Source organism: Urocampus carinirostris, chromosome 12, assembly GCF_059441175.1.
Source record: "Urocampus carinirostris isolate Australia breed hairy pipefish chromosome 12, RoL_Ucar_1.0, whole genome shotgun sequence".
NCBI classification, from domain to species: domain Eukaryota; kingdom Metazoa; phylum Chordata; class Actinopteri; order Syngnathiformes; family Syngnathidae; genus Urocampus; species Urocampus carinirostris.
Genome location: NC_142360.1, coordinates 5,059,748 through 5,082,337, shown reverse-complemented (window position 1 = coordinate 5,082,337; position 22,590 = coordinate 5,059,748). Strand labels below are relative to the sequence as shown.

The 22,590-nt window shown below is 38.3% G+C and overlaps 1 protein-coding gene across 2 annotated transcripts in view; it reads left to right on the top strand.

Annotated features, from left to right (window-relative positions):
• The first annotated feature begins 6,191 nt into the window (after window positions 1–6,191).
• The window catches only part of LOC148354719 (disintegrin and metalloproteinase domain-containing protein 10), a 45,919-nt gene continuing 29,520 nt past the window's right edge, over window positions 6,192–22,590 (top strand). For both annotated transcript variants that reach the window (XR_015852230.1, XM_088349759.1), the window contains exons 1-6: window positions 6,192–6,320; window positions 8,787–8,934; window positions 9,031–9,149; window positions 9,211–9,360; window positions 17,489–17,580; window positions 18,473–18,595. Coding sequence is in view for 1 of the 2 variants with exons in the window: in XM_088349759.1 (XP_088205885.1) it covers window positions 6,260–6,320; window positions 8,787–8,934; window positions 9,031–9,149; window positions 9,211–9,360; window positions 17,489–17,580; window positions 18,473–18,595 (693 nt within the window). In the remaining variant the exon portion in view is untranslated. The remainder of the gene's footprint in view (window positions 6,321–8,786; window positions 8,935–9,030; window positions 9,150–9,210; window positions 9,361–17,488; window positions 17,581–18,472; window positions 18,596–22,590) is intronic.

Here is a 22,590-nt window from a genome sequence, read left to right as displayed (position 1 = left end):
CTGTGATAAACATATATCTTGTTTAAAATATATATTCTTTTTATGGACAAAATTTATCAACAAATTCTTTCTGTAACACTTTTCAGGTGGACCAAATGATAGAAAAGCAGGAACTGAGGCAGGGGTGCTTAGAATAAGGATGTTTTTTAACAACAAAACCAGAAAAAAGGTAACAAACAAGTGTCACAAAACAAATGACATATCCAGACAAAATCAACCATGACAATGTCCAAACCAGAAACAAAGACCGAAATTGAAAAGCAGATGCAAGGAACGAAGTAACAAAAAAGGCGTCACAAAACTCATAATAAGCTGTCCAAACCAGGAGACAAAAAAAAAAAAACAGGCGTGGCAGTTGAAATGCAAATAAAGTAACAAACAAGTGGGCACCAAACTATTATCAAAATGTCCTAACAAAAACGGGAAACAGAAAATAAAAACCAGATATGATGTTGCGTTAATAGTGGAAATGAAAATGACCCGACGAAGTGTGCTCTTTAAAATGTCCTTATAAAACAGGGGTCAGGAACCTTTTTGACTCAAAGAGCCATAAAAGCAAAATATATTAATTTTATTTTGGGAAAGAGCCACACCATATATTATGAGACAAATTTACTAAATTGCTAAACCTGCGCCCCAGACAAAAGCTTAGTCTTCACCACATTTTATTTGGATGATTTGATAAAAATTATGAAAAGAGAATAATGCCAGAGCCCGTGTCTCAAAATCAACAAACATACCACTTTAAACTTGTCTCTTTCTTGCAATTACTCATGATCGGTTTAACTCATTTTGACCCTTTTTTTCATACATATTGGTTTCAAAACCAGATGCAAGCAGTTATTTTGTAAAAATGTCACAATATTCTGCAAACAGGGAGCCTGAAGTGCTTACCTTTGGCGCAGATGGCGTAGGGCGAGAGATGGGAGGGAGTGCTTGCACTTTTTGCATAGCTCCACCCATCCCTCCCACTCACCCAATCAAATAACTTTAAGTTCTCTTCCGGTGTTTTGGCGTATTTTATTTGTTCTGTGGATTCATAAAAAAGTATCCAAACACTGAACACAGATTATATAGTGAGCTTTTATATAAAGGATTCTTTAGCGTTGTACAGCCAAAACGAGTTTTTTTTTTTTTTTTTTTTTTTTTTTTTTTTTTGGTGTGACACCTTGACTGTAAATTGTAGTGAAAAACGTGCCCTATATATTTTGCGAAGTACTGCTTTGTGAGCCAGCCTTGGATTGGCTTTGCGTGTATCTGAACAGGATTTATGGCTAAAATTTTGAACAAGATGGAGAAAATTTGCATGCAATCAAATTTGTCTCTGAGCCACAGGTACTCATAGAAAGAGCCATATATTGCTCGCAAGCCATAGGTTCCCGACCCCTGTTATAAAAGGTCAGAATAATCAGGGACAGGTGTGCTGTGATTGGACACACTTGTGCCCAGTTCCAAACATGATTAGTGCCCTCTTTCTTTACACAATTGTACTTTAATGTTCAATTCTAATTAGCTTCAATTTTGCAGACATAATTTAAATAGCACAGGATTTATTTCAATAGTATTTACCTTATATAGTAAATAAGTTATTTATAATTGGGGTTTCCTACAGAAAAGTTACTAAGCCTGGCAGTCAGGGGCGAATAGCAATATAAAAGTGCACCAATAAAAAAGCTGAATTATTATTATTTTTTGTTTTTCCAACAAGATTCAGATGCCGTGCCTCAGTTCCTTGAGTGTCAAGGCTGCTTCTGGTTCATATCAAATCAAAATCACGAGAAGAGTACGTTCCTCCTCAGACCGATAGCATTTCATGGAGAAATTAGTATGACCTTGTGGAACTGGTTGTTTGGGGTTGCTTTTGAAATCACAGCCCTGAAACTACTAAGATGTTTTGTCTTCAAATTTACAGTATGAACAAATGGCAACTATCATTTATGCAATACCAGGCCTTACTTCGAAGTATTGTTTTCCGAAACTTTTTGGGGCGGTTTTATGACCAGAGACTACAATTTAGACATGGGGTCACCGACATGACTTTGTTGTGAGACTATTGTATAATGGTAGGGCATGACAATCCTCACAAGTGGAAGTTTTGAAATGAATTGCATTTTTAATCCACCTTCTCCATCCACCCACTAACTCCACTGTACCAGCTCAAGTCACATCAGACCAAAGGTAAAAGAAAATCCTTTTTACTTCACATGTATATTTATTTATAATGTCATTTAAACATATTTATGCATATTACAATTAAGTTGAGCACGGCAGCGCAGTGGTTAACGCGTGTGCGGCACAGTTCTGAGGTCGTGGGAACCTCCTGCGTGGGTTCAAATCCAGCTCCCGGCCTTACTGTGCGGAGTTTGTATGTTCTCCTCGTGCTTGCGTGGGTTTCCTCCGGGCACTCCGGTTTCCTCCCACATTCCAAAGACATACATTTCAGGTGAATCGGCCGGTCCAAATTGTCCCTAGGTGTGACTGAGCGAGTGAGTTGTCTGTCCCCGTGTGCCCTGCGACTGGCTGGCAACCAGTTCAGGGTGTCCCCTGCCCAATGCCCGATGATTGCTGGGATGGGCTCCAGCATCCCCGCGACCCTACTGAGGATGAGCAGTGCAGCTGATGAGATGAGGCAATTAAGTTGTACTTACTATATTCTATTTTATTATTTGAATGGTTTTCTCTCTGATAACGAGGGTTCAGAAGGAATTAGCTGAGCATTAGCATAGGTTTGTATACAGCAATTTCACTTTGCGATCCACACCTCTGAACAGATTAATATCTTGTCTTGGGGGTCTACTGGACATGTGTTTAGAATTAATGTGATAAATCAGTGCCCTTTTTTCAAAATAGACTTGTCTTTGTCAAGTCATGTTTATTTATATAGCCCTTAATCACAAGAAGTCTCAAAGGGCTGCACAGACTACTAATTACACCATCCCCTGATCTAAAACCCACACGAGGGCAAGGAAGAATTCTTTTCAGTTTTTTTAAAAGTTTGACATATTCTAATCAAGACACGCTCTCAGATTCAAGGAATTTTCTTTACTGGTCGTCTACATAGAAAACTTAAAATGGAAAACCTAACAAAAATAAGGTTAAGAAGAAAAAAACGATAGAAGTTGGGATCTTGGGAATAAAAAAATGTCAAACTTTGAAAAAAGAAGTTATGAATAATACATCAATAAAAAACTATCTAAGGAACTGTTTGGGAGTAGAGTCAAAAGAGCCGGTTTTCTAGATAGAGCTGTCCGACATGACGCCATAATGACAAGCCACCAGAGCAGACGTGTAGGAGTCATTTCCATGCATTTGCGTAAAAATTTCCTATATTTATTGTGTGGTCTATAGTCAGACTGCCAAGAAACATGGTAATGGCAACAATTTTAAGCACGTCACCCCAATATTCAAGACATTTCCTGACCTTGAAAACGCAAACCTAAAATTCAAGTGTTTAAGGGAATAAAGCACCTGTAGGAAGCCTGTCTAATATGTGGCTTTTATATATTTATTTGGTTGACTAGGCATATTTAGCCAAACTCCTACTGATAATAACATAGCATTCAATAATAACAGGTATTTCACAAATGCCTATCAAATTGGTAGCCCTTTCCACTGATCCATATCGAAGAACGTTCTCAAAGTTTGGTGACCTCTCGTTTACACTTTCTGCATGTTGCGTGTTCATTTTTCCCCTGCAGGGGGAGACATTTAACCATGTTAAAAGAAGCTACTTTAAAATCTGTCATAGAACTCCTGTAATGCATGCATTTCTAAACAGCACGTACTTTAAAATACTTAAAATATACACACTCAATCCAAACCGTTGATTGTTGTAGTTTAACTCTTTACAGTGGGTATATAAATGTTGATTAAATGTAGAGCAGTGCATCTCATCCCAACACTCACATCAGCTCGCATTTATGTCAATACGATAAAATACAATGCGCTCATTGTGTAGGGTAGACATTTTGTGCAGAAAAGGAAGGGGCAAAGTGGGTCAATTTGGGGAAAAGGGTTCAAAGTGTGCCTAGTCAGCATAAAGAGATGAGGTTTGATCATTCCCATAGCCCATGAACTCTGAAGGCCAAAGAAAGTAGTCATTACTCCTGTGATCCTTTGTCTGGCACAAATAGCGCACTTATCTACTGTTCATAGTGCAGCAATATTTTTTCTGGGTTACTTGTATCGAATTTAAAGCTATCTATCTTTTATAACAGACTGAAGACACTATGGTTTGATGGCCACTAAAGGTGAATGTCCTCACGTGACTTTTTCAAAGCGGCAGCATAAACGCTAAATGTGGGGTAAGTGCAGGTTTTAATGACAAGTCTAGCGTAAAACATAAAGCAGTTCAAAGTTTGCATTTAGTTTCGACATGTTTATTCTGCTATGACTCATCGCATGTTAGGAGTTATGGGAGAATGGTTACAGTTGCAAGAATCCATATGGGAGATTTTGCCTGTGATGCATGGGGCTGGGGGTAGGGTGAATCAGGGGTGGAGAGCACTGGTGGGTGTGTTCATTAACTCGGGTCCGGGTGATCTTGTGCTGGCCAATGGGAGTTTGAAAGGTTTCTGGGGGAGGGGGGTTGCTCAGTCAATGATTGATTGGGGGTTGGGTGTAGGTTTCTTTTCCCTCCTTTTGTTTTAAAAGGGAAATGAGACCATGAGAAACATTGACATGTTGATTGGAGTAGGCCTGTGTGTGGTAGTGTAGTATGATGTGTGTAGTATCAGGTCAAGAAGTTGACCAGATTTTGAGTGCAGTGACCTTGGGTCCTTGATCAGCAAATTTTAACAATTTCAGAAAAAAATTGGTGGGATTTTACGCAAACTTTCACTTGGAGCACTGGCGCGATTAGTTTTTAATAGAAGAACAGGTTGCATTCTTATTTTTGGTAGTACATTACAGTGGCCTCACCTTGCAAAGTTTTCACTTTAGGGCCTTGAATACATTTATGTCTTATCGGCCCCTGCTTTACAGCATTCTTCCCACTATACAACATCAAGTACGTATTTTTTTGGTTTGGTTTGAACAAATTTATTGACACTAATAACAGAAAACAAACAGTGTGAGGTCTGAATAACCCCTCTTGACAATCTCAACAGCAATCAAGCACATTCACAATATTATATTTCAATATGACGTTTAACAGCAAACACAATGTGAGGTTTGAACAACCCTTTTCGAAAATCTTAATAGCAATCAAGCATATTCACAATTTATATATATATATATATATATATATATATATATATATATATATATATATATATATATATATATATATAAACTTATCAAAAGAACATATAAAATTCAAACTTTGCAGCAACTACATGTATAGTATTGTCTCAAAATAATGGTCTGCTATTGATTTGTGTCATGGCGTCATGAAAATGCTGATTTGTTTTTGGTTGAACTGCCTCCCTCAATGCATTTCACTTTTCTTAGTTCATCACAATCTTTGCGAGATACAAAACTGTATTTTTGGTACTGGATTCATTTATAATTGGTCTGAAGTCTTGCAGTGATGTTAAATGGAGAAGCAAAAACATGATAACCAAGGAAACGAAACTTGCGATTATGAAGAAAGATTAAGAACGGACTGAACACGCTACTCACTTTAAGTTACAGGTCCAGCAAAGGGTGCATAAAAGATAACTAATTTAAATATATAGTGAACCCCTGGGATACAACAACCCCTCCTAATGATGTTTTCACCTTACCATGCAGAATAAGACGTTTTTCGACCAATCGCATTTTCTCCACTATACAACATCAATGACAATTTATTTTGCATGCCAAAAACTTTAACATTTTAAACTTTGCATGGTTTGTTTGTAGGCCGAGTTAAGTCTCTAAGAGTCCTGTCTAATCTGGTCATAAACTATGTACACTACGTTGTTATCAATGACAATAAAGACAATTCTATTCAACTATGTGTTAATTAATCGTTTACATGTTTACAAAAGGGAATCATTACACTCTTATTATACAATGAGTCATCTGAGTTTAGCTTCAGGTCACAACTTGACTATAAATACTTTTACCTAAGAATTTTTTTCCGTGTTCCTTGAAATACGCGCGTAGCACTCGTATTCCTTCATGCATGCAATACAAGTCTGAATATGCCTCACCGCCGTTCAACTCCACGACAACTCGCATTCCACTTGGATCATATGGGATGAAGAAGAAGAGGTAGAATCACAAGAAGCTAAATGAAACGAGGGAAGAAAACAACTTTTCCTATGAGGCAGTCATGAGGGCTCGATTTTGCTGCCTGCTTGTTTTGTTTCTCGACTGTCAAGCGCGGATTACAGGTAGCGAAGTGCAGGAATGTGTAGATTAATGTGTGGGAAAGAACGATCTTGTCACATATTGATGACTTTGCTTTGTAAAATGGCGTGGTGGCCCTCTTTTTCCTTTTAGCTTGTGCAAACAGATCCTCTAGGCAATGCCACAACCCGCAATACCCAAAGTGATGGTGACACTTGCCCTTCATAGCAAGGGAGTTATGTGGGCCTGTTTCCCTGTAGGAGAGAAAATATAGACAAAAGGCCATCGGCTGCGTTTCTTTTTCACAGTGCAATAACCTCATAGTCATTGGTGACTCATACATACTCATACTGTGACAAGATCATGGTTAAATAAGATTTTTTGTATATCAAATAGAGGAAGTCATAGTTCAACATGATGTTTAAAGATGTAACATACATAATTTTCGTGTAATTTTAGTAAAGCAGAAGTGAACGTGGGAAGAAAAATGTTTAAATCCATCTTGCATTGTGGGTGTTATTCTATTTTGTATCTTTAATAAAATTGTACAGCAAGGGTCACCAATCTGCTGCCCGCGAGCACCTAAATAGCTCATTGACCGGTGATGAAAATAGCTCACCAAAGATGGCTCAATGTGTTTTTTTAGAAAATATGATTTCTAACTGGCATGAAGTTTAAGTGGCCAACCGGACATATTTTAATTAGACTTCAAATAATAACAACCTGGAAACAATATAGTAACAACATAGTAATAACATGATAAACTTACGTTGGAAACTCATAAAAGACTATGCGCTAATCAGGGACAAATAATGTATTGCTAAGCTTTAAAAAGGTTGCTGACCCCGAATCTAAATAGTCTCTGGATTTTTTTTTCTTTATATCGAGTAGAGGAAGTTAAAGTACTCATTGAAAGGATGTCAATTGACCTTGAAAATATTCCCCTTTATAGATATTACATGTATGAAGCAGTGTCTGAAATAACGTCTGCCCGGACGCCCGGGGCGTGCATCTTTTACATCGGGCGTACAACTTACAAAACGTCTCCACCCGGATGGCCGACAACTTTTTCGTGAAAAAAAAAAAACCCAGAAAGATTATTTTTTTCAAATAAAACGTTTGCTTTATTCCGATTTATAAATCTTCGTCAGGTTTGGAAATTTGGTTCGTTTGGCAATTAGCATACTCGGCAGCCATTCAGAAGCCTGCATCGAATAACTTCGTGCTTCCGGACTTTCCCGAGCGTTATAAGGTCGTGCATTTGCATATCATTTTTCAAAGTAGACAGAGAACATGAGAAAAATGGATAAGTGTTGAGGAATCAAGGCAAAACCTCAGCCCCAGAGGAAATATTCAAAAGAAGCTAACAAAATTTATGACGCTACAAAAAGCATCGTGGAAAGAGTTCACGTGGCTTGTAGCAGATGACGCAACGCAAACATTGCATGAATGAAGATGAGTAAATACAGGTACATACTGATGGCAGATGGACAACAGCGATGTCATATATATGCAATGAATGTTATAAGGAGATTTATAATAAACTTAAATTTAAATAGTTGTTCTGTTACATATTCTGATTATCAACCCTTAATATTTTCTAACAATGTTTTTTTTTTTTTTTTTTTTTTTTTTTTTGCGATTAGTCGTCTTATTGCATTTAATGTTGTGAAAAATTGGGCAGGCAACTTTATGGCTGGGCAGACTTTTCAGAGTTGTCCGCCCTGGTGTCCGGTAACTTTTTTGCCACGAGTTTCAGACACGGATGTAGGTTTTGTGCCATTTTAGTAAGGCAGAAGTGGATGTGGGAGGGAAATGACTACACATCTTGTTTTGTGGGTGTTATTCTTTTTTTTTTATCCTTATTGAAACAACGGTACGATACATTGCTTGTTTTGTTTTCCAAGTCATCAGTAAAAAATAATGTAAATAGGAAATACAATACTTAAATTGAGCAAAACAATTATTCAAAGAGAAAAAGAATATATTATTCAGAAAAATTGTGATTGATGAACTCTAATGTAAAACATTGCATATAATCCCAAGAGAACTCATGAGTTGTAATGCTTTTATCCAAAAGTACAAAAAAAAAAGGGTGCTCATTATTTTTTCTATGTCAGCAATAGAAAATGTTAAACTGAGAAGATAATACCGGTACTTATTTTGAGCACAGAAACTTCTAAGACAGCGGGACCTAAACAAAATGGTGATCGAAATAAATCGAATGATCAGCAGATTGTACCTGTTTCCTTTTTTACTGTTTTGTAAGTCCTTGGCCTGGATTTAGTGCATATTTCTTCTAATGCAGCCACTGACAGTATTAGCAAAAAGTATCGTTTTGCTAGCTAGCTTCGCTTTAGCTGCTAGTATCATTTAAGCAGGAAATACTAAATGCTGGAGCAACTTCACAGACCTTAACTTCTAATGCTAATAACTGTTAATACTTTTGTCTTCTCATTAATGCAAAAAGTTAAAAAATTGTTACAAGTAGTCGCCCACCATTTTTTTAGGTCATAAGAGCTTCATCAGTCCGTTCATAAAACACTACGAGAGGCTCTCATATGACAGGGAGGACCTCCACAGGAAGCACGTGCGAGCCCGCCGAGCTGCGGAACCTCAGCGACACATTCTAGATCTAGACTTCAATGCTTTCCACAGGTTCAGTCCAAAAACATATTCCTATTTGAATGTATTAAATCTTTTCGGAACCATTTTTAAATCTCGATTGTTTATCTTCTTCTATTTGTCCTGTAGAACTTTCCGATTGCGCCTAAGACGAGACACTGGATCGTTTTCCAGTGATTTCAAGGTGGTCAGTGAGGATGGAGCCAACAGCGTTGACCTCTCCCACTTATATTCAGGGACATTGGAGGGTAAGTTTTTGTGCAAAGGTTTTTTTTTTTTTTAGAACAGAGCTATGTCTTTGAAATACAGGTGAAAACGACTCGGCCTGTCATGGTTCTGTGTTGGACGGCCGGTTTGAAGGAAGCATTCACACAGGTGACGACACCTATCACGTAGAAGCGGCTAACAGATACGATGTGAGCGATCACCATTCCATCATCTACCGTGAGGATGACATGGGTGAGAAAATTAAGCACAGGCAATGTATTCTTATTTTTGAGGAACATGATCTAGAGTAATTGGCACGGCGGCTGGGTGGTCAGCGGTGCAGAAATCCAGGGTTCAATTCCAGCTACTGCAGCCTCCCCGTGTGGAGTTTGCTTGTTTTCCCCGGCGTGGATTTCTACCGGGCGATCTGGTTTCCTCCCACGTTCCAAAAACACGCATATCTGTTTAATTGTCTAGGTGTGAAAGCGCGAGTGAGTTGTTTGTCTATATGTGCCCTGCGACTGGCTGGCAACCAGTGCCCGAAGATAGCTGGGATGGGCTCCAGCACCCCCGCGACCCTAGTGAGGACAAGCGGCGCAGAAAATAGTTTGATCATTCAGAGTAAAGAAGAAGAAAAGTGATAAAGTATAAATGAAGAGTTTTTGAAACATTTTATACCTCAACTTAATAAACATTGTACAACAGTACATAAAATATGGGAGACATTTTGGGTAAAACCATGTGCTAATAGTTTTGGGAGAGGATAAAGAATCCTTATGTCAGGCACCAGAAACGGAGACAGAACCCAATTGCGTTTGTTTCTTAGTTTTATTTGAGAAGGAGACGAAGGCTGGCACCCACGATCCAGTGATCATCAGTTGCGGGGAGCAGGTTACTCAGGACGCGGAAGTGGCACTTCATTGGCGAGGGATAGTGGTGTCAAAGACGGGAAAACAGGTTGGGTTGTCGGGGCGCAGGAGCAGGGACGTGGTCAAACAGAAACAGGTCGAAGCCAGGAAACGTACAAGAGCCAAAAAACAGGTCAGGGTCGGAAGGGTTGCCCTAACGGGAGCTGAAGGTTCGCAACGATCGGACGCCGGTAACAGGGAGCCGGGGGGTTTAAAAAGTGGCAAGGAGCCAATCAGCGACCAGGGCTGTTGGCGCCACCGGGCAAGCTGCTGGTGCCCCTAATCAATAATCATGACACCTTAAGTGTGACAGTTTTGTTTTTTAGTACATCATTCACTTTGCTAGCACATATTATTAGTTGTTTTTCATTTCCATAAAACAGACAGACAGGCAGGCAGACAGACGGACAGACATTGTATGTCATTTTAAATACTTATACACAAATTTTTAATTTCACTTTTATTTCATTCATGTGTTATTTTATATTTCTAATTTTTAAATTGTTAGTTTAGAAGTTCATGCTCAGCTTTTTTTGTTAGCTAACAGAAATATGTATAGAAATATTTGAAATAAATGGTACTTGTGAAAATGAATCAGATGATGATACTGTCAACTAAAACACAACAAAAATAACTAAAATGGAAATAGCATAGTACAGCACAGCATAGTAGCATAATGAATCAATTCACTCGTGTGTGGAGTTTCCTTCATCCGGGATATTTTTATGCCACAAAGCACTCTGGGACTTGTGCTACAGAGACGAAAGACTGACAAATGAACTCTGACTTACTCACTAAAAATGCCTCATGTGCATCGGTTGATTTCTGTGGGATACTTCCATTTTATTTTCTGCTCCCACTGCGAAAATGCCACAGTGGACGCCACACTTGTGTCCATCTACATATAGTGTATGTTTATCCTTTTGTCAAGCCACATACAAGCACAACTTGTTAGCAGACGGGACGAAGCAATGGGGCACACTTGGAGCAAACAAGCACTGTACTCTGTTCATTTTGGGGAGTTACATGAATGTAATCATCCTTTATTTGATGTCAAAGTGGAAACAAAGTGTATTTTTGTAATGTGTTAGCTCGTGCTTGCCCCCCCCCCCCCCCCCATCAGTTTGCTCACTAAAGGCATGTATACTGGGTTATCTGTTTGTCACTAGTCCAAACAGAAGACAGTTTTCTAATTGGTTTGAGTGTAAAGATGCTTGTTAAGTGACACTGTATTCTGCAAAGTGTGCATTTATCCATAGAACCTGTTAAAAGGGAAAAATCCGCCATGCATGAGGACACTAAAGTCGAACCGCAAAATGGCGAGGAAATCCTGTACAATCTATGAACATGACTGCTATTAAAATTCCACGCTACAGTAGATCCCATTCACAATTTGATCCACAACCATCTTGGCATTAAGCTTCAACTACAGAACGCTCTGTTGGCCAGTTAACTTGAGGTCGGCAAATCAGATTAATGGCAGAAGGGAGCACTGTGACCACAGCCAAAAAGCAAAAGGGAGATAAAATGATGCTAAAAGGAGGAGGGGAGTGAGAAGGAATTCACAAAAAAAAATTGGAACGAGTATCAGGAGATAGTTTTATATAATGGTTACATTCCTGATATGAGGAAGTACATGTGTGTGACTTGGTGTTTCTTTTCAGTGTGATTTTGTTTTCCAAGAATTGACTCCGAATTCCAAGCAGGTTTGAATGGCGAGCACGTGTGATCTTGTTTAACCTTGTCATAGACAAAACCGTGCAAAATGACATCCTGTGCTTTCATGGACACGCCACAGGAAAGGCCAAACAATCTGGTGCGAGATGTTTTGATGCAACAATCGACAGTCTCAATCTCGGTTTATATTTGGATGCGAGGGAGGGAGACGCGCCGTGCGTCTGGTACAAGGAGAATTTCCACTTTGGGTCGACGTTAATGAAAGCCTGAAGGACATGGGCCCCCCCTGAGATTGGTGATGTCATGATGAAACCCAAAGATATAGAAACGGTGGCGGGTTGCAGGTTGTTGCGCCAAATAAACTCACAAGAGATTCAATTGATAAAGCAAGAGCCTGAGGTTTGAATCTTGATTTTGACCTTTATGGTGTGAAATAAGATGATTTTGAGACAATTTAATGGCAATTTACCCACTATACAACAACAACAACAATAATATGCCTGTCCAAAAACTTATAAATTTCAAACTTTGGCCCAATATCTTAAATACCTTGCAGCAATATTTCTGTCATAGGGTATTCTGATTCCTCTGGCATCACATTCTGCTCCGTTAATTCTCTCGAGCCATTAGATTGTTTTTAGATATTTTCTAAATGTTTCCCAGGCATTTAAGACAAGCCACTGATTCATAAAATATGACTTTAAAACATGGCTGAACTCTGTTAGAGTTGCAAAATCGTTGGTTTTTCCTGAAGATTTGCAGATGTGCTGCAGTTGTTAAATTCTTGGAAAGCACAATCTTAAAGAGAACCAGCTTGCGCAATGGGTTTTAATTAAACCTGAAAGAGGGAGTCATCTTCCAGTAAATCAAAAGTGGAAGAGACCAAAAATCTTACTCTTTAAAGTAGTCTTGGAGCCAATAGTACAACAAACAAATGTGGAATTACCTTCTTGTCCTGTATGAAATTAAATTGCAGCCACGTGATTGGTTAAGTCAGAGTTTTGTCAAGTGGTGTTATCGAATGGCCTCGCTTCCTCTCTTTTGTCTCTGAGTGGGCTCTTGCCTTGAAGTTTTCATGGGTCACCGCTCTTCTGACAATTTTTTTTTCTCGTACCACTGTAAACAACATGTGAAAGTGATTTCAGGTCATGTGACTCAAGAGCGGGAATCTACAGCTATTTGTCTTCACTTAATGCTGCATGGGATGGTTGGTCTTGTGAGCAATGTTATGGGTGGTTCTTAGACCATTTTGCCATGACTTGGAGGGCTATGCAATACTTTTTTGGGGGGACAAGATGAGCGTTAAATTTTTATGTGTATTATATAGCAACCCCTAGTGGTGTTAAATACTTATTTTATGCACATGTACCATCTCATAGACATTATTTTTTTAAAGACTCTTATGCATATTTGGGCACCATACTACCGAATTCTGGATGACAGTTTTGCAAAGGTAGCCAATCCCAGTGGTGCTTTTATTAATAAACAAAAACACTCGTCTTTCACAGCTGAGCCCTGCATGTGATGGTCGTAGAGTCCCGTAATTCAGGCATCTGATACATTTTTGTCCACTGTTTCATTCTCTGGCCACTCATGTTAGGCACTTGGCTGCAGGCTATGGCTCACCGCTAACCACTATTGATATTGTTAGCGACTCCTGCTTCATCCTTCCACAGCTGGTTATGCAAGCGATCATCGAATAGGTTGATCATTCAGGGTCCCGATGCTTGGCAAATTCTTAAAAACTCTTTTACTAGCCCTTTTATAAGCTTATCTTAGCGCCTTAAGTAATCCCTATTTTAGCTGCACCGGTTGTATTCAGCTCCGTCAGCCGACTTTAGCTTTTATTTCCAGTCGCTGGCTGAAATTCATCCTTTCCTTCGCCTGAAATAATGGAAGTACGATAGGCTTCTAAATTTTTGCTTGAACTCTATTCTAAGCAACAACGACCTTTAGTAGTAAACTATTACACACTTTCACTTCAAAACTGATTTAAATTCAGTTACCAGTAGTTTAATCTAAACATTTTGCACAGGATGTACTTTTTAATCAATAAAAAAATGTGTGTTCAATCAAAACCAATAAAAAATAAATAAAGATATTTTTGGTCATATCCCCAAGCTCTAGAATTTACTATACTTTTGTTGACGGATTGCCCTTTTCTGCTAGCGTGCGCAACACGATTTAGAAATGCACAACAATGCAACAACTTCCATGTGAGCCAGAATAACTGCAGACATGGATGAAGAAATCTGTACCAGTGAAATTAGACAGAAAACCCACTGGGAAAGCACATTTCCTAACCTGTCTCCAAAATTTGAAATTGATTGCATCTGTCATTGAATTATGAACATTGAAGACTACCTGCTTTAGTGATTTTGTAAGTGCTTTAGAGCAATTGTCGCTGAATCTTTGTCTGGACTCACCATTAGGAATGGATGTTACGAAATCCCAAAATACAATATGAACGCTACGGTGCAATGATTATGACGCTATTGTGGGGATATTATAGAAATAATAACTCTTCATACTGTACATGATAACAAATATAAAAGCTCCAGCTTAGTGTTTGAGCGGGAAAAAGTCACTTTACAAAATATGAGTCAAAAAGACCAAAACGTACCTAATTAAGAATGTAACTGTACATGTAACATCCTCGTTGGGGCACGATAATGAATACAAATAAATAGAGAGCTATCAAATACGAATCTCACACAGTTAATTAGGCCAGTTTACAGCAAATTAGTAAATGCTCATTTTTTATGAAAACTCATTTCTGTTATCAAAATGTTAAATTTTTCAAAAAACTTGATCGTTAAAACTTTTTAACAGTCATACTCATACCAGAGTTGTACAATGATGTAATCAATGATCATTTTAAGTATTATTTTTGTTATCTTTCTCAAAAATCAAGAACCAATGTAGTGAAACTTCAAAATGAAATATTAAAAATCCAAAATTACAGATTGCACGTCAAAAAAATTTAATAAATCAAATGAAGCGTTGCAGATCCCAGGGGAGTCCATGTCCTTCAGGCACACAATTCAGTTGATTTGTAAGATTTTTAGTGTAAGAACAAAATTGCTGATAAAATAGAACTTGTTCCACTGGTATATCATTTTTTGCTCATTTCAATTGTTTTGTTATAGAAAAAAAAACATTAGTAACACTGTAAAATCAGGTTAAAATCATATTATTCTTAACCAAAACAAATAACTTGCATTCCATCTTAAACCACAGTGACCACAAATGTTAAAAACTTTATCCCGCCAATTTATGTCACGACCAGAACATAATCAGGACCTAAATGCGTAGCTTTAAAGGTTTTTGATAGAAAGAGGAAGGGCAGCGCCCGCGATCCGGTGCTCGCTGGACGCGGGAAGCAAGCCACTCACAGGAAGCAAGCCGCTCACACAATTGGATCGTGATCAGAATACGGAAGTGGATCTTCCTGAGCGGGAGATGGCGGTGTCAAGGACGGAAAAAAACGGTCGATAGCCGGGACAGAAGAGCAAAAACGTGGTCGGGATCAAAAACGGGTTGAAGCCAGAGACAAACGGGGAGATCAGAAACGGACGGGTGGAAAAACAGGTTTAAAAAGTGGGACAGGCGGGAGTCAGAGTCAAAATGCTTGCCTTGTAGAAACAGAGGTTTGCTGACAGACTGACAACAGGCGAGTCAAAGGACTGGGCTTAAAAAGGACAGGGAACCAGTCAAGTAGCCCGCAGCGGCTGGCGCCAACGAGCGGGCACAGGTGATCCAAATAAATCATCATGACATTCAGGCAACATGATAATGTAAGCTTTGAAAAAGAAAATACATGGAACAAGTGCCGGGAAATAACTTTTAAACATTTTTAAACATATACCTTGGGATTTTTTAATGAGTAAGTTTGACAGGGCTCAAAAAAAGTTGAGAAATACTGCTCTGCTGTATACCTATCTGGATATATATGAGGAAAAACCTGCCAAGAGACCCATGACCCGCATTTTGAATATTTGGGATTGGAATTTGATTAGGCAAGCGGATAAAACATTCCCACAGACATCTTTTCCCAGAATCAAGGAAATCATTATCGCTAAGAACAGCATTAACCCTAAACTTCCTGTATTTTTAATAGCCAGTTGTTTCAGCATCGAATAGGTAGGAAGAAGTTAGTCCCCGTGTTCATTTCCAGCAAAGATAAAGAGATAATTTGTTGTCGCCCATACTACGTAAAGCAGGCCTTTTCCGGCAATTCTTGACTGCACCTGGACAAAACGGAGACAACTTTTATGACTCCAGGATGCTGGAGCAGTTAAATTAATCAATCGGTACACTGCATTATGGTATCCTTGGCTAGCATAAAAAAGGTTTTGTTTTACGTTGTCATGTCCTGTTTGCTTCAATGAATTCCTACATTCGGTGTTTGCTTTTACAGGGGGTGTTAACCTCTTAACGTTCCGAGTGCCCCCCGGCGGTGTCACTGAAATAGGTCATGCCACATATCATCTGGGGATTCAAAATGTCATAAATGTTTCATTATGTACTCATCGCAGACACTTCACCATCAGTGTGAAACAAGATACGAAAAAACTATAAAGCTCACCAATAACGTCCCTTGGTAGTCAGCTAATGAGATGATTTTCTGAAAACATGGTTTTGACAAGATACCAGGTGAGGGTTCAAGCTAAGATGCTACACTCTTATGCAAGCATTAGATTGCAAAAATAATAATAAAGTGGGAATAAAAACCTATTTCTGTGTGTTACAATTCAGATTATTCAATAGTAGTAGCACATGCAGAAATTATTACAGTTGGGGAAACAACTTGAGAGTGTTTCCTTTCAAAAGAGACCAAAACCGTCCATATTCTCCAGATCCAACATCAGGTCCAACAACAGCATTTAATTTACTTTGGGTACGTCTTAGATTTGGATTTCAGGCTAATTTTAAAGGAATATTGAGGAGTTAACTTACTATATGCGTGTATACAGTGCCTAAAAAACATCACAAAGCTTTGTCCATTTAAGTGACAGAAAAACAAGACCAAACAGAAATAATTTCACATTTTCCAAGTGTTCAAACCAAATATAATGGAATACAGTCCACTTTTTCAATAACATTACAACCGTTGATTTTTCAGGTTATAGGTTCCATTTAAGTGAGGGAAAGTTTTTTCATCCTATTCTCAGCTTTTGTATCACAAAAACTGGTAGTTCAACTGTGGTGGGCGATATTGCAAAAATATCATATCACCATTCTTAAATTATTCTGGGGCAACTAATTAACACCTTTCAGACCCTTTTCTTATCACGTTTTACCCAGAAAATAATAACAATAATAACAATAGACCTTTTAGAATGTTTATCTACTTTCTGGACAAAGTAAGGTTTAAATAAGGCAAGCTTTAATCAACAATTGCAGGGTTTAGCATTAGGCATTCATAATAAAGACTCTAACATTAGCAGCTGGCTGCTGTACCCACAATCAAGCAGTAGCAGTTAAAGTCAGTAAAATTGGCATTAGCTGCTAAATGATTTAGCATTAGAATTAGAATTGTCTTTGTTTTCAATGAAAAAGATGAAGTGAACATCGTTTACAATAGTTAGATGTGGCAGTCTAGGATAAACATGTAATACAATAACTTAAATGAAAAAATAAGACGTTAAAGAATATTAGGATATCTAAAATCTTGGGAAAACATATCTTGTTTAAGTTCTTTACCATCTAACATTCACAGACTTTTTAATGCCACTGTTTATCTGACCATTCAAACTCTTTGGATCTAGTGACATGTCCTTGTTTCTTTTTAGTTTTACCAGGACGAGGAAATGGATGGAATTCTGGATTTTGTAGTTCAAAGTATCTACAGGGACTTGTCCAAAGCCTGAAACCTGATGGTCAGGTAAAACAAATAAAAAAATTGTTCAATTCATCCTATGATTTTTTTTACTTCGTCTGTGCATTTGTAGTGTTACGTCTTTAAAATACTTGTTGGTCGACGTCATGTAAGATGCTAGCCTAGTAATGGTTTGCGTAGCAGCATTATGAAAATACACATATGCTGTAGGCCTAACTAGATCCCACAATGCCTTTATCTTCATTCAGTTCAAAATCGTTTGTGCTTCATAATGTGTTTGAGTTAGTGCGATACAATACTGTATTTTTGTACTGTATGTGTCCCAAGGCTTGTAGCGAAGCTAAAGGGAAAAGCAAAAACATGATAACCATGGAAATAAAGCTTGTGATTACCAATAAATATGAAGAAGGCACACTAATTGTTACCATCTGCATGTCTGTAACCAATTGGCTACAATTAAAAAATAAGGATGCGACTAGAAGGTTGGCTGTATCTTTAATCAGTTGCCACACCTTCCCCCTGCACCTCCTTAGTACAGTATATACTATTTTAGGCAATATCTAATTACCACAGGTTTCTATCCACCGCTATACAGCAATTTCACTCTGCGATCCCCACCTCCAAACAGATTCATGTTGATCCCTAGGGTCTACTCTACTTAATGTGTTGTAAAACTGTCAGTGGAAATAACATGATCTACTAATTAACATTCCCTGAGGGTAACTATGGCATTGTTTGTCAACTAGTGGGGTGTCCCAGGTGTCCTTACTCAACAATGGCTTCCTGAACATGCATCCATTTTTAACAACATACCCGAGAGTACAGATCATTTCCAGGCACTGGACGTGTTGGAATGGCCTGAACAGATGTTTTTGCAAACGTTATGTTCCTGTAGCCGCGCATTATTTTGGTGACCTTTCCTTTCTGCGTCCTAAAGGGGGTGGCAACGAGCCGTGCGAGGAGAACGGTGGATGACGCCAAAACGAGCTGCTTGCTGCATCTCACTGCTGACCATCGCTACTTCAAGAAGTTTAAGTCTGTGGAGGCTGTTGTGGCTCAGGTGACCTTCACATACTTTTTGCCAAGCTTATCTACAAACAAAGTCAAATGCTTCACATGCAGAATCGTTAGACTAATCTAATTCGCTAATTCAGCCAGATTTAATCATAAATCAGCTTAATTAACACTACTCAATTATACTGCAGAGTTTAGCTGTGCTAGAGTGGATAACTTTGTGATTTCTTTTGAGAACATTATGTTCCCTGATTTTGTGTCGGGCGAACATTATAAGTGGAGTTTAGCTAGCCTAGCACAGCTCAAGGCGAGTCTTAGCGCCAGCCAGCCAGTCTAGGTGTCTTCGTCTTATTTTTGTGCAACTCTGAATTTGCCTGTCTTTTCAACTTATATATCAAAATAACATTAGGCCACCTGAACTATAATTTAGGCCTGCTTTGTTTTAAGCAAAGGAAAATATTTGACATTCATATACATTAGACTAATGTGATTTGCTAATGATGCCAGATTTAATCATACATCAGTTTAAGTCATGTCAAGTCATGTTTATTTGTGATGCCCTTAATAACATGGAGTCTCAAAGGGTTGCACAGACCACAGATTATTACAAACTACAGACTATTAATACACCGTCCCCTGATCTAAAACCTACATGAGGGCAGGGGAAAACTCAAAAACCTCAACATGAGGAAAATGAAGAAACCTTGAGAAGGAACCGCACATGAGGTAATCAGTACTCAATTATAATGCAGCATTGCAGTTTTTAGCATTGTGATTGTGGACAACTTTGTGATTTATTTTGTGAACATTCATTCTTTTGTAGTCAATGACTCTTATGGGAGGAATTTAGCTAGGCTAGTACAGATTGAAAGAGTCTTAGCTCCGACGCAGTAGAGAAAGCCAGCCAATCGAATAGGCTTTATTTTAGCTTCGTGCAACTCAGATTTTGTCTGCCTTTGTTTTGATCATATCCATCAAAATCACTTTACGCCGCCTTCACCATGATTTGGAACTGCTTTGTGCTTGTGTAAAAAACAAAAAAGCTAGTTAAAATTAAAAACTGCACCATTATAGACCAACCGTTTGATCAATAGGTGTCCATGTGCTTATTTAGTTGTACTGCATCCAAACGTGAAAAAAGTACTATTTTTAAAAAAAGTAATTAAAAAAGTCAAATCAATGTCACAATTTCTCAGGTCCGTTGTAAGAAAATGTTAGTGCTTTTCAATGTATGTTCCTATTTCAAAATGCCATATTTTTGCTTATGGTAAAAAAAAACTATGGCTAATCAAATTTAATTTTAAAACCGATTTATTTAATCTTTCAGCAGCCAAATTAGGAAAAGTATTTTTTCCAAAAATAAGGAAAGTCATCCTTTATCTAATGTCATAACTTCTTTGTCTGCCTGCAGATAATTTTGCATATTTTTAAATACATTTACCTCTTGCATAATCCAATTTTTTTTTTATTCTAAATAAATTACGGTGAATATAAATGTGATCAAATTTATTTATTTAGATTTACTGCTGCCATCTAGAAAAAGCGTGGTTTGAACATTAAGAGAACAATGAATAAAATAAGTAAAATAATAACTTCACAATTTCTTGGTGTCTTGAAATATACTTTTGCTCATTTTAGATATATTTTCTCATTTTGAAATTCAATACTTTTGTTTTTAGTAAATAAATTATGCCTGAAATTAGCCTTTTTCTCCCTTTCGTCTGTCGTACCTCTTAATTCAGTATTATTGTCACGAAGCGGAGCGGGGAACAGGAAAGGACCCATTCGCGTGGACAAACTCACAATTTATTGGGAGAAGAGGAGGAGGGTGCACACACTCGATCCGGGGATTGATGGTCGCGGAGTGGATTAGAAATCCAAACAAAAGAAAAGTTGTACAAAATGGATCAGACCAAAAACAAAAAAGGATCAAACGTGGGCAGATTTACAGACTAGGTATTTCTCAGAATTAAACAGAACTTGCAGAAATCTCCGCGCCAGGCATGACAATTATTTCTTTTTTATACCTATGTAAATTTAAATGGTCTGCATTTATACAGTGCTTTTCAAGTCAACGAAGACCTCCAAAAGCGCTTTATAATGTGCTTCACACTTACCCATTTACACACACACACTCCCACAGCGATAGCAGCGTCAGCCATGCAAGGCAACTACCTGCTTATTGGGAGCCGGGAATCGACAACTTGATCCCAAGACGAGCGCTTTACCTCTTGAGCTTCGCCACCTCATAAAACATGATTTGATCTTGTTTTCATTTTAAACATTTGCCTTTTCCACAATATTTTCTTTCACCTGGAATTACAGAACAAATAGAGCCCAACTTAGAGTTTTGGTATTTATTTTAAGACTTGTTTCAACTTTTTTTTATAAATGTACTCAGCAAATATTTTTTCCAAGTACAAAACAAAAACATGACTGAAGTAGCGGGTTTACAGGAGACTGCATATAAAACGTGTATATTATGAATATGAATATATTCAAACACTCGAAACGCTTTACTTGCTCAACTTAGCTAAATACAATAATGAACACAACATGCTACATAGTGATGAGAACACCTTTTCATGGCCAAATTCAAGCACTTATGAGGATTTTCAAAGCCAATTTTCAAATTTCTCCAGTACCATTAAAAGAGGAATTCCGGTGTGAATCTTTTATTTTGCAGAGCCACAAATAAACAGTATGAGCAATTTACATATGCAATTTTTAATCTTGCCTGAGCATTTATTAATCAAGACAAATTCTTTTTAGATTTTGAGTAAATAACAAATATAATTGTTTTTGAGACAAATATCTGCACATATAGGTGTTTGGTAGAAATTACACTAATATGTAGCTTACATGTTTAATTGCATGAAGTTCTTCCCATTACGATTTACCACTGGGAAACGCCAACTTAATCTCTTGCATGGCCCACAATAAATGTCCATAATTGATACATAGTCCTTGCACTAAAACACATTTCATAGTGCCCTGTAGGGGGCGACCCATAGGGGCCAAAGACGTTTCATAGGACAATGCCGTACAGACTAATGCCAGCTGCAGTTAATCACGAGGGAAGAAATGCAATGTCAAAACAAAACTACCAGATAGCAGTGCCATTTTAAATAGACATGGCAACGATTTCAAGCAATAACAACCACTTTTCAACCCTTGAAAACAAAACAATGAAATTCAAGCATTTTCAAGGATTTCAATCACCCGTACGGACCCTGTAAGAAATATTTGTCCTCTTGTTCTTAAGACGCCATACCCTCCTCCGCTCACTGTTGTCTGCCCTTGGGTCACCTCTACGAACCTTCTTTGCATTCTTTCCACCACAAGCTCGCAAACAGACGTGTTGTCCCTGGCCTGCAGCCAGACACATGCAAGGTGGGCTTTGAAAATACAGTGTAATTGAACCCGTGATTTGATACGTAGGTGTAAATAGACAGAATGTTGTTGTCCATCACTTCTGGCTTCCTTTCACCGTCTCCTCCCCGTATCCATGGTGTCAATATTTACGATCAAGGAAAGTTTCCCTGCTGGTTCAACTCTCACCGTATAATATACACTCATTAACGGTCACACGTGAGCATATTTCACGTGCATTATGCAGTAGATCCCCGGGGTAGGATGGTAATCCGTTCTGAGTGTTTGAAACTCCCTGTATCCCTTAAACATAAAAAACAAAATAGTATCTAGTAAATTCTATTTATGTGTGATATATGTGAGCAGTGTTCTCGTTTGCCTGCGTCCCTGCGTCCTAGACGCATCATTTTTGCTGGGGACGCATAGTCTATAATCAACGTGCGTCCCCGGGACGCAACTTTTTTGACACAAAATTGTCATTATTACCCGATTACATTTTTTTAAACAAAGATTTACCGCACTGCAAACCTTTCGTCAGGCAGATCCGGCAGATGTTGTTTTGGTCTCGCGGTTCGAGTTTTCGTCTGCACGCCGATCTCGAGTTGTGTGGTGAAAAGTCCGTCTCTTTTTAGAGAACCGGCTTTTTCGGCTTAACTCGTTCAAGAGAGC